At 40.8% G+C, this 11,857-nt stretch overlaps 1 protein-coding gene and 1 pseudogene across 2 annotated transcripts; one reads left to right on the plus strand and one right to left on the minus strand.

The window, feature by feature from the left end:
* Positions 1-143: 143 nt before the first annotated feature.
* LOC121246829 (macro domain-containing protein VPA0103) lies at positions 144-6,393 on the plus strand. Of its 2 annotated transcripts, XR_005937169.1 has the most exons (8): positions 144-708; positions 2,620-2,668; positions 2,750-2,852; positions 5,131-5,226; positions 5,314-5,388; positions 5,504-5,567; positions 5,793-5,862; positions 6,015-6,086. XR_005937169.1 is itself a non-coding variant. In XM_041145123.1 (7 exons), exons 1-7 carry the CDS (start codon positions 376-378, stop codon positions 6,087-6,089), a joined length of 801 nt encoding a protein of 266 aa, XP_041001057.1. In that variant the 5' UTR covers positions 148-375; the 3' UTR covers positions 6,090-6,393. The 2 variants fall into 2 exon arrangements, 1 of the variants encoding a protein (XP_041001057.1); XM_041145123.1 differs by lacking the exon at positions 5,504-5,567 and having other exon boundaries at positions 148-708; positions 6,015-6,393.
* A 609-nt stretch (positions 6,394-7,002) lies between these two features.
* Positions 7,003-10,713, minus strand: LOC121247498 (annotated as a pseudogene).
* Between the last annotated feature and the right edge of the window lie 1,144 nt (positions 10,714-11,857).

Genomic DNA, 11,857 nt, shown 5'->3' on the forward strand with positions numbered 1-11,857 from the left:
TGTAGGGGCTTTACGAAGAAGAAGCAGGAGGAGGAGTGGAGCAGTGCGGAGGTCTCGTGAGGGTGCACCGTTACGAAGGTGGAGATGATGGCATCCAAACGAGGTTTGCTTATTATGTTGAGCATCGCGTTTGAATGTCGCGTAGCTCTGGCCTATAATAATCGAATCCACTAGCAAGACTGCCAGGACAAAGGACTCTCTCAGTCACAGTTGTATATCTCACAGGTCCAGAGGTCGAAGGGCATGGTTTCCTTGGGTTGGGTTGGCTGCTTGCTTTCACCTTTTAATAATTATTCTAGATAGAGAAGCAGCCTTTGTGCTGTTAAGAAGAGAGAGAGAGAGAGAGAGAGAGAGAGGCAGTCGTCAGGAATCACGATGAGTGGTGTCACGTGCACGTCGTGCGGAGTCGTAGTGCGATTCCTCAGAACATCATCAGCTTTCGCTTGGTCCAATAGACCCAACCCAATTATAAACACCGTCACTACAACTCCCACACAGAGAGGACTCCACTACCATCTTGATCTTCCTACCCTTCTCCAACTTTCCTCACCACCAGCAATGGCAGCCGCTAGTGCCAGTTCCAGGGTTTCCACAGTTTCTAATGGAGGAGGCGGCCTAACTCGCTTTCCGTTGTCTCCGTCTAACGATCTCGTTATTCAGAAGGGGGACATCACCCAGTGGTTCGTCAACGGCGCCACCGATGCCATAGTCAGTCTCTCTCTCTCTCTCGAAGCCCTCAAGAGTCTCAAGACTAGCTTATTGAGGACTTTTAGTTGTTTTGCAATTAGGATTCTTGTTCTCCTGTATATGACCCTCGGTGGGGATGCTTATTAGATTGAAATTGTTGTTAGCTGATTTTTGTTTTTTATAGGTAATCAAGAAGTTTTATTCATAGAAGTAGGCAAAGCCCAAGTGCACAAGGAATATACACGAGGATAACCTAATTAGAGTTTACAATAGAAAGTAGAAGATCATGGACATTTAGGCCATTACAAACAATAGCCCCCCCGCCCATAAAAACAAAGTTTTAAAAAAGAAGACTTTAAGCTCATCCATGGTTCTCTCACGGTCTTCTAAGCTCTTGATACGGTTCAGATTATGAATGCCCAATGACCCACGCTATGTTATTGACTAATGGCCTGTCTCTTAACTTATATATGATATGAGTTAAGAGCTACGAGACAGGCCATTAATGACTGCAGGTTTATATACAACATCTTAGTTCTTTATTGATTTTGAACTGTGATCCTATGTTACCAGTTGTGGATAGAAACTACTTTGTTGAGGGAAAAATTAGTTGATTGGCATATTCTTGTGAAAACTTGTATAAAATTGAGTTGTAACAAGTGTTGAAGCAGTGTAATATGAAAAAGATTGAAGTGTGCTCAACATGGCTCAACTGGCGCTCGACTGGCGCTCGAGCGGGACCTTCCAGAGAGGTTTGCTCGACTTGCGCTCAACTCAGCGCTCGAGTGAAACCCATACAGAGTGATTCGTTCGATGTGCGCTCGACGTGTCACTCGAGCGGAACCATATAGAGAGGTTCGCTCAAGGTGCGCTCGACGTGGCGCTCGAGCAGAACCTATCCAGAGTGGTTCGCTCAAGGTGCGCTCGACGTGGCGCTCGAGCATAACTCATCCAGAGAGGTTCGCTAGATGTGCGCTCGACGTCTCGCTCGAGCGGTTTCAGAAGACAACGTGCGCTCGACCTTCGCTCGACACCTCGCTCGAGCCAATGTTCAAGACATCCTAATTTTGAGCGCCGTGTCTTGCTGGGACTATAAATAGAACAGGTTATTTATGTTCTTTGGTGTGGAGAAATAGAACAAAAATCCTAGTTGCCTCAAGAGCCATAGAGAGAAGCTTTTCCACATTGTTGAATCTTCTTGGACAAACACATCTCCACCACACCACACTCAAGATCAAATATTATTCAAAGTCCATTGAAGTGGACGTTTTGTTTGGCCGGAAGGTTTCCGGAGCTGCTGTTGATGCAGAGATCGAGAAGTTCTCGTGAGATGCTATAGAAAGGTCGGAGTTCCAACACTACATGCGTGTAGAGATCGAGTGGGTCACTAATGATGTTGCAAGCCAAGTTTAGGAACTACAAAGGTTTTGTGAGTGTCTCTAAATTGGTTGTAATAAACTTTTTCTATAGTGGATTTTAGGTGGTGGCTTACATCCGGAGTGGTTTTAGATTTTGAAGACGTTCTTCAAATGAGTTTCCACTTCGTGACCAAAATCATTGTGTTGATTATTTGTGTTATCTGATTAACTGTTTGTTTGTTTATAATTTTGTAAAGACCAACAAATTTGGTTTACACCTATTCACCCCCTCTAGGTGTAGTGATTGGGAAAACCACTGCTTTTTCATACTTTTTTTTCCTTCTTTAAATGTATTCGATGTTAATGGTTGTGTTACCTATAAAAATGATAGAACCATTTAATTTCCACAAATATCCAAATGTACCCAACTGGCTGCTGTTGTTTGCAATTGCATGATTAGGGATTCTAAATTTTCATATCATGACTTTTTGTTTTACTTCCCTATTTGAAATGAATTATAAACTACTTTGACTTCCAGTGCATTTTTTATTGTTTTGATGGACGTATTCTGCAGGTTAATCCAGCCAATGAGCTAATGCTTGGAGGAGGTGGTGCAGATGGGGGTAATTGGCAGGATCTTCTGTGGAGTTTCTTGTAATATTAGTAGCCATAACTTCTATCTTTTATTTCATTTTTCTTTTCAGCTATACATAGAGCTGCTGGGCCAGATCTCCTACAAGCATGCTATAATGTTCCAGAAGTCAGGCCTGGAGTTCGTTGTCCCACAGGAGAAGCAAGGATTACCTTGTGAGCTCATCTAAGATCTGTCTTTTGCTAATGTGTATGCAATGCTTGAAATACAACTTTGGTGCCACATAATGTGTCTAACACGAGTTTCGTTCTGGAAATTTCAAGTCACACAAATAATTAACTATCACTATCGAATGGCCATTGTTAATGGGACAAATGCCTTTTCCACAGGACTTTGTATTACTGATGCTGATACATTAGGCTTTGTATTTATATAATAGAATCGGTATATACGTTTTTTATCAGTAGACTCGGTATATATGTTGGCACATTACACAATGTTTTTTTTATGAGTAAGCACATGAAACAATGTTAAGGACTATAATGTTTTTTATTTATGTTACTATTTTCACAGATTTTTTTTATATATTTTAAATTTGTGAGAGCAGCATATGACATAATGTGTCGTGTGAGTATTAAAAGGAGATGTCTGTAGAAAATATATATCGTAGCAATAATTGCAATTCAATATGGGATGGCTTTGGTAGCATGCCTATGAACGGGAGAGCCTATGGAGGGTTTTGATAGACTCAAAATATGGGAGTATAGGGGGAGGTTGGTGTTCTCATGAGGTCAATGGGTCCTATGAGTTAGGTCTCTGGAAAAACATTACAAGAGGTGGAGTGAGTTCTCTTGGTTTACTGGATTTATGGTGGGGATGGCTCAAAGATACGTGTTTGACATGATGTTTGGTGTGATGCTCAATCCTTGAGAAGTTCTTTTCCAATCCTTTATAGAATCACTAGCATGAAGGGGCATATGTGGCGGATCTCTATCATCCATGGCATGATTTAGATCAATGGGGTGTCATGTTCACTAGGGATGCTACTGATTGGGAGGTTGACCTTTTTTCATCATTCTACGACAAATTGTATGCATGTAGGGTGGAACAAAATAGTTTTGTTAAGTTGCTTTGGACCTCATTTAGGAGAGGTGTTTTTTTTATTTTTTTTATAAGTAAACAAATTTTATCAATCAAAGGATAGGCAAAGCCATTTACAGAATTCTAAAAGAGAAAACAAAGGCAGTCCCTAGGCTAAGTAGGCGCATTATAGACAAGAAAATCATGTAGGTCCATGACATTGAAGTCAACAGCAATGGCCCAAGTACATAGTGTTCTAAAAAATAAATCTTTAAGCTCCTCCAGCGATCTCTCCTTGTCTTCAAACGTCCGGTCATTGCGCTGTAATCAAGCCATGGAACTTTCCCCGCAGAAGCTTATTTGGAAGAATAGGATTTTGACAAGGGTGGCTTTCTTCATGTGGACAGCCGCTCTAAGGAATCCTTACCCTGGATAACATTGAGGGGAGGGCCATGCTAGTGGTCGATCTGTGTTGCATGTGTAGAAGAAATGAGGAGATCGGGGATCGCCTACTTTTACATTGTCAGGTTGCTTACATTTTATGGAGCATGTTCTTTGATCTGTTCAGGATTAAGTGGGTGATGCCTTCAAAGGTGGTGGAGTTGTTAACTTGTTGGAATGGACTGTTTAGCCACCATCTCTATGTTTCTTTGTGCAAGATGGTCTCATTGTGCGTGCTATGGTGCATATGGAGTGAAAGGAACTGTTGTAGCTTTGAGAATAGCAAAAGATCAGTATCAGAGTTAAAGTTGTATGTTTTATACACTTTGGAGATGCTTGGGAAATGAGATGAGATGAGATGAGATGAGAGATCTGTATATAGTAGTGAAATGGTTTGTGAATAGTAGTGAAATGGTTTAAGTTAAGATGTTTTAGAGGAGAGAGAAAAAGTAAAAATATTATAAAGTTAAAATATTGTTAGAAATATTTTTTTTAATGTTATTTTTATTTTTGGATTTGAAAAGGTTGAATTGTTTTTTGTGTTGTGTTTGGAAGTTTGAGAAAGTTGTAATGATTAGATGAAAAAGTTGAAAATTTGAAATTGAAAAGTGTTTGTGCTTTAGTGATGTATGGGAATGAAATTTTGAGATGAGATGAGATGGCATGTGTTTCCCAAACAACCCCTTTGTATCGGCGGACAAAAAGCACATTATGGTGCTATCTTTTCTATTTCTAATTTTCAGTACTTTGTAGCTCTTTTCCCCTTTATTGGTTGAGTGAGTTAAAGTATACTTCCTGTATACTGGGATGATATCCCTTTCTTTTTACTAAAACTTATCTTACTTGTCAAAAAATACGATAAGGTAGGATAAGGGTATATTGACTATTGAGGCCTTTTCAGAACTCAAATTTGAACTTCAATCTTGTACGTAACAGTTGCCATCAATATACTAACCTCTTGAAACAATGCAGAGGTTTTAGATTGCCTGCATCTCATGTAATTCACACTGTCGGACCCATCTACAATGTTGATAGTAACCCTCAAGCATCCCTGAGCAATGCATATAGGTAGTATGATGTTTTTTGCTGCTGTTCTAGTTACTAGTTTTGTTTTTTGCTGCTAAATATGATTTCTTTTTGCTAAATCTATTACAGAAACAGCTTGAGTGTTGCCAAAGACAACAACATACAATATATAGCATTTCCGGCCATATCTTGTGGTGTGTATGGGTAAGTCGGACAACTAAACTAACATGGTGTTTCATTCACTGGATTGCACACACATGATAAACTTATATTCTTGGTTGCTTGTATTGAGTCACAACATCTATTGGACTTAATGAAGAGAATGGAGGATTCAGTTAGTTGCATGATATGGGCCGACTCATGTAAAATTTGGACATTTCAAAGTGAGTTCAATATTTTAATGCACTTTTAATTCTTTTATAATTAACTACATTAGGGAAACACCCCATGTTGTTCATTATTTTGACAACATAAATATATGTCAATGACTTGCGCTATTGAATTTATAAATGCTGAGGTATGGTTGTACATTCTAATTTTTCCTCTGTTAGAAGTCCATAAGAAGTGTAAGAAAAATTCATGTTACCGCTCCAATCCTTTTCTTTCAGATATCCTTATGATGAAGCTGCGACAATAGCTATTTCTACGGTTAAACATTTTGCAAATGACTTTAAAGAGGTATTGCATATTTATTTTTTGCCTCCATGATTCGAATTTATTTACTTATTTTGGTTTATGTGGCAAAGTTGGTGTCCTGGTAAATGTGCCATTACTAATGTATAGAATCTTCTTGGATACTTACTGGCATCGACACAATGCATTGTTTGCAGGTACACTTTGTTCTGTTCTCGCCAGATATTTGCAATGTGTGGTTAAACAAGGCAAGTGAATTGCTGAAACATTAGTCTGTTCTACAAGCTAGCTATGGGGAAGCTGAGACATTTATATAACTGTTCTCGTTTGGAGTTGATGATGGCGTCTGTGGAACTATTGTAGATAAAACTTCGATATCTTATATTACAAAAACTAAGGGTTATTGATCTAGAGAAGGTGAGCTTTCTTTGGGTAGAAAGAGCTCATCCGTTGCTTGCTATCTAGTTCTGTATCTATATAGTTCTGAAATCTTGAACCTGTATCTCCATCATACCCCTGTTATGTGCATGTACGTAAACATGCTTTTTATGGTCTTATATATATGGACTAGTATTACCCTGTTCCACGGGACAACTGCAGGTTCAATTCTAAAACATTCATTATATTGGACATAGAGAATTCAGTTCATCACATATGATCTTATGTAGAAACCAAGCAGACAATGACCTTATCATCTTGAAGAAATGAGCATCAACTACGTACAATCATTGAAAAAATCAGATAGCTTCAGTTCCAGTCAAACATGTTTTCCCTGATCATTAACGTACAATCCCAAGAAGCTAAAAAGTTTCCATTTGACTGAACTTGAAAGTTGAAAACTGGTTGTATCTTTCTGGCTTCAGAATGAGCTGATCTTGCCTATTCAATTCAACTATCAAGGGTTGATAATCCTGAATTTCCACGACACAATTAACAGTCAGTCTAGAGCAATGCATCTATTCTGGGCAATTTCTTCAATATTTGGATTTTGTGGATTGTTCCCCATTCACACAACTGTCACCTACCTGGGGTCAATAATAATAATCATCATTGTGGCGCTTACATAATAGAGTGTCTTACAGGTGATGCCCACTGCAGTCGCATGAGACAGACAGAGACAGAGCGGCGGGGGGTAGAATAAGGTCGACAATCTTCGACCAATGGCCTAATAATTAATACCACTGTCTAAAGCCCCTCCGTAGTTCAACCTGGAATTCAAATAAAGTTCAGAATCATCTTGCTGCATTCACGCCCAGATCACAGATCAAGAAAAACATATTACACCAAATTTATTACAACTTTGAAAAATGAGAGAGAAAAGAAAAATAGAATAAACATGCGATACATTTTTGGCTTCTGAGTTCTGCCTCAACTTAAGCAGTAAACATTACTAGCAGAACTTCAGCCAGCAATTATTATCTCCTATAACAAGATCGCCGTCGTGCATCTCTGAATCTTCATCTTTGCCAAAATATTTGTTTTGTATGGTTACAGAGTGCACAGCTTCGGTACTTGCGACTAAGCTTCTTCAAGAGCGAATACCAGAAAAACAGTTGGCTACTCAAAACTTGCAGATCCAGGTGCCTATATCAACCCCTCACATTTTCCCCTACTATACTATAGCGAAAGATAACAGGGCAGAATCCGAACATTACTGAGAACCAGGGATTTCAGTCTGGTCCAACATCTAGAAAACAACAAAATTATAGATGACTTCAAAACATCATATGAAACTCCGAAACAATCCTCTCTGCATTGTCATCTCACTGAAACAAGGCTATTAGAATTATACATTCTTGTTCTTTGAAAAATTCCGAGGGAGTCTGCTAATAACACTTTCGTCCACTATTTTATAGTGCTTTGAAAATTGTCGGTGGATCATTCCACAACACCTATCCACATGCTCTTCATATTTGCTGTACAAGGCAGGAACTGTAATAGATATTATGGTTCCTGTCACCGTCAAATAAGTAAAGCATCAGAAGGCAGGAAATCATACAAGCAGGACGGTCAAGACATGGACAGCTTATCACATTCAATTCACACTAGCACACACGAGCAGGAGTATGCAACACATTCCTCAAGGTTCTTCAGAGGCCAGATTTATTGTTTATTGCAATAAAGGTTGAAAATGTGCTTTAATATCTTCAGCCAATAGACCGTTGCACTATGACAAAAGGCAGGCCTCGAAGCCAGAGCTGCCTCTTCTTAAAACAACAAAAGGAAAAGGCAAAGGAAAAATTGGTTTTCCAACGCAACGACTGAGTTAAGGCAAGGATGCTTGTGGAGCTAAAAGGAAAAAATATAAATAATTTCACAGTTGTTCTTTGCCTCCTATCTAGTCTAGAAAGGCTTTGACACAGTATTTCTTAACAGATGCAGCAATGATTGACGGGTCACATGAACAGAGTATGTGACAACATACGAATGTACTTGCATAGAAATGCACAGAGTGTATAGCGAAGTTGAAATGAAAAGGTTGGAAAAAGAATACAAGAAGTAGAACATTCATGCATGAACAAAGAGTTCACAATCTGATACAACACTACACACTAAATTGACAAGGCTAAATGTCAACATCCATACCAATATAAGCGAGCGTGAAGAAAGAAAAATAGCCACCAATAACAGACAAGAGTCACAGACAGATAACCACTTGTCAAAGCACAACAGCGTGTAAGAGCTTAATCGAGTAGCAGAGACCTCCATAAGGGCAGATGGACCACAGACAGTGGTTTGCACTGCCTGTCCTGAAAATCAAATAGAATAAATATTGATACCTAACCTGGTGTACCAGATTGTCATCTAAGAGTATATAAAGCAGAGTTGAGAGGGAGAGACTTTGCCAAAGAGAACATGTTTTTCATTCTTCAACTGAGGCTCTAGGCAAATTTTCTTGGCATCATATAATCATACTATTATCCATTAATCTATTAGTAACACTAAAGCTGCAACACCTCAGCTTAAGTTACTATACTAATAATATAGACTGACCATGAAAAAAAGTCTAAAATCCTTGCCAAGAGTAATGTCATGAGCCATGAGCAGCATATTATTGATTTTACACGAAATGGTGCTGCAGCATTATTAACCATTTCCTCCGACAGTACTAGCTCCGGTAATGTTTCCAATTGCCTGCTCAAAAATAGATTTGTGATGAAAATAATTTCAGTGCTACAACAGCAGAAAGCTGTAATCACTAGGCAGAACATGGGTAGATTACCGATTACCTATCTCTGAAAACAGCATAGTTGGCATGAAGAAACAGAAGCACAATTAAAATCAGCAAGACATCTGAACAGATTGATAAGAACGATAATACAGACCGCTCAAATAGAAGCCATGCAACTGTAGCAACAAAAATGATGCCAAAAGAAACATTCTGCCGCTTCCACAATAGGACATCAGCAGCTAGAAGAAAAGTGAGAGAAGAAGAGAATCAAGTGTAGTATAAAACAAGAACAACCAGAGCACACATGTAAATATGCAAGAGGATGTACCTGGTGAAATGATATGACTAGTTTGCCACAAGTGAATCTATATTGATCACAAACGTTTATAGCAAAGTGCAATTGTTTATAAATGAAAGTGGTTCATGATATTACCGAGGTGTCATTAACCTGCATTATCTTGAATGACAAACTAGACAAGACATATGATTGCGTAGACAAATTAAGTGGAACATATTACCGAGTCTAGATAACATAATACCCAACTCCGCTCTTTTTTTCAGCTAAAAAACCCATTCAAATTTATAAGTTCCCCATGTAAGGGAAGCTAGGGGTTAATCTACTAGTACCGGTCCTACCTCAGCGATGCCCGAGAACATGTAAGGAAGCTATTAAACCAGAATAAAAGAAATGCCTTACCATGAAAAAAAAAATGTTGAAGAAAGACATTACAGGTATACAGAAGATTACATAAACAAAAGGAGACCGAACATAACGCCCAATTACGTTCTTCATTAGGAGTAGTCCGTGAAATAAAAATCCAACTGTAAAGGAAGCAAATTGAACTTCAGAAACGAAAGAAATAAGTGAGATCATTCTTACCTTTACCTCCACCCATGCACTGGTGGACTGAGGCTTGGCGACCGAACAATCGATACCCTGATCCTCCTGAGCTACCAGACGATGTTGATGATGTGCAAGTCATGACCATCTTTGCATCCCCATCCCCCTCCATGTTACATGATAAAGCCTGGAAATTCTCCACGAAACCCTGAGAAATTGCAAATTCGGTGAAAGGGAAAAAAAAAATCCAATTCGTTTGGATAAATTGTACTAGAAATCGGGCAATATTTTCTCGTTTGAGAGTGTGAGGGGAAATCCCCAGGGGCCGTGCCCGGGCCCAAGTATAAGGCTTGGACTGGGCCGAGTCGGCTAGGGAGGCCTAGGAGGAGAGACACGAGAAAGAGTACACTGACAAAAGGATAGAAGGTGAGCAAATAGCCTGACACCATAACTGGCCAACCATTAAGGACATTCTCGTTCCTGACACAACTGTCTGGACGATGTAGGAGGGCGAACGTGCCTGACCAAGACCATGTCACATTTAATAGAATGGGAGCGGACACACCATCCTCAGCGGTTGGTATATGCTCCCCCCCCCCCCACCCTCAGCCGGTTGTGAACGACAACCATGGTGAGACCTGGTAGGTCTGCAAGGAAGCAAGAAGCTGGCAGGGACACCCGATCTCTGTACGAAGCCACACACCAGTCACTATCGTCTTTCTCACCCCAACAGGTATAAATACCCCTCTCTCTCTGAGAAGGGGGTTACACACACTTTTGAATACTCATACTCTCATTCTCCCTAAGCTCTTACTTTCTCTCTTCATCTCCTACCTTGGACTAACTTGGGCGTCGAAGGTACCCCTGAGCCGCCCATCTCCATCTTAGCAGGTACCAGGCTCTAGCCCAACAGCATGGAGTTGTCCAGGCCGCGAAACACGACATCAATAGTGGCGCCGTCTGTGGGATCTCTTTCCCTATAGTAATGTGTCATTTGTATGCCGGCAACAATGCACTCTCAAGCCTCGCGACGTGAAGAAGAACAACCTAGAGCAATAGACGGAAGAACCAATGAACAAGCCGAAATGATACAGAAGCTCATGGAGGAGGTGGTAGCTCTCTACTAGGAAAATATCTCCTTGCAGAGGGCCTGTGGAGAATTGGAGGGAGACAAGCAAAACCACCACTCCAAATCTCATCGAGCCCCTGAGGCAGCAGCGGCCGAAGAAGAGTGACGGAGAGTGTGCCTCGAGCTCCGGGAGCTCGGGGACAAGTATGCTGAAATGGCCAAATGGGTTGGCACGACGTCCTTGGTAGATTAGCTGCTCACTAGCGTGGAGCTGCCCTATAGTGTTGAAGTCATGGCAGTCCCTCTCCTTCTAAGATATAAAGTTCCGCAGATTGACACATATGATGGATCAAAGGACCCTTTAGAGCATTTGGAGACGTTCAAGACCCACATGACCTTACATGGATTCTCGGGAGAAGTGGCGTGCATGGCATTCCTTCTCACTCTGAAGGGAACAGCACAAGCATGGTTTAGGTCCCTGCCGCTCAGGACTGTCGACAGCTTCGCCGAGCTAGCCTGACTTTTTTTAACGCAGTTCATGGCCAGCCGAAAAAGGAGGCGACCTGCAGCTTACCTCCTGAACGTGAAACAAAGAGACGATGAAAGCTTGAAGTCATACATCTCTAGGTTCAACAGGGAGCGTATGACAACGGATGATTAAGATGAAAAAATCATCCTGGCGGCACTATTGGGGGGGATTTATTCTTGTAACCCCTTCATTACGGAGATAGCGCGGAAGACCCCAACTTCACTGAGGGAGTTCATAGACCTAGCCGACAGTTTTTATCAACGCCAAAGATACTCTTCGGGCACTAACGACTCCCTGAAAGACTGAGTTGGAGAGGACGGATAAGAAAGCGGCTGGCCAGGGAAGTGGGGCGGGCCGAGAAGGTAATAAGAAGAAGACGTGCGAGACCAATCACGTGGAGGAACAGCCCATGCGCTAGCGGGTTGGCCC

This window comes from Juglans microcarpa x Juglans regia, chromosome 1S (assembly GCF_004785595.1).
Source record: "Juglans microcarpa x Juglans regia isolate MS1-56 chromosome 1S, Jm3101_v1.0, whole genome shotgun sequence".
Classification (NCBI taxonomy): Eukaryota; Viridiplantae; Streptophyta; class Magnoliopsida; order Fagales; family Juglandaceae; genus Juglans; species Juglans microcarpa x Juglans regia.

Excerpts from the sequence above, each read along its gene's own strand:
- LOC121246829 (XM_041145123.1), top strand. The coding sequence starts at position 376 with ATGAGTGGTGTCACGTGCACGTCGTGCGGAGTCGTAGTGCGATTCCTC. Across the intron at positions 2,669-2,749 it reads AGGAGGTGGTGCAGATGGGG|CTATACATAGAGCTGCTGGG; the intron begins GTAATTGGCAGG and ends TTTTCTTTTCAG. Across the intron at positions 5,863-6,014 it reads TTGCAAATGACTTTAAAGAG|GTACACTTTGTTCTGTTCTC; the intron begins GTATTGCATATT and ends CATTGTTTGCAG.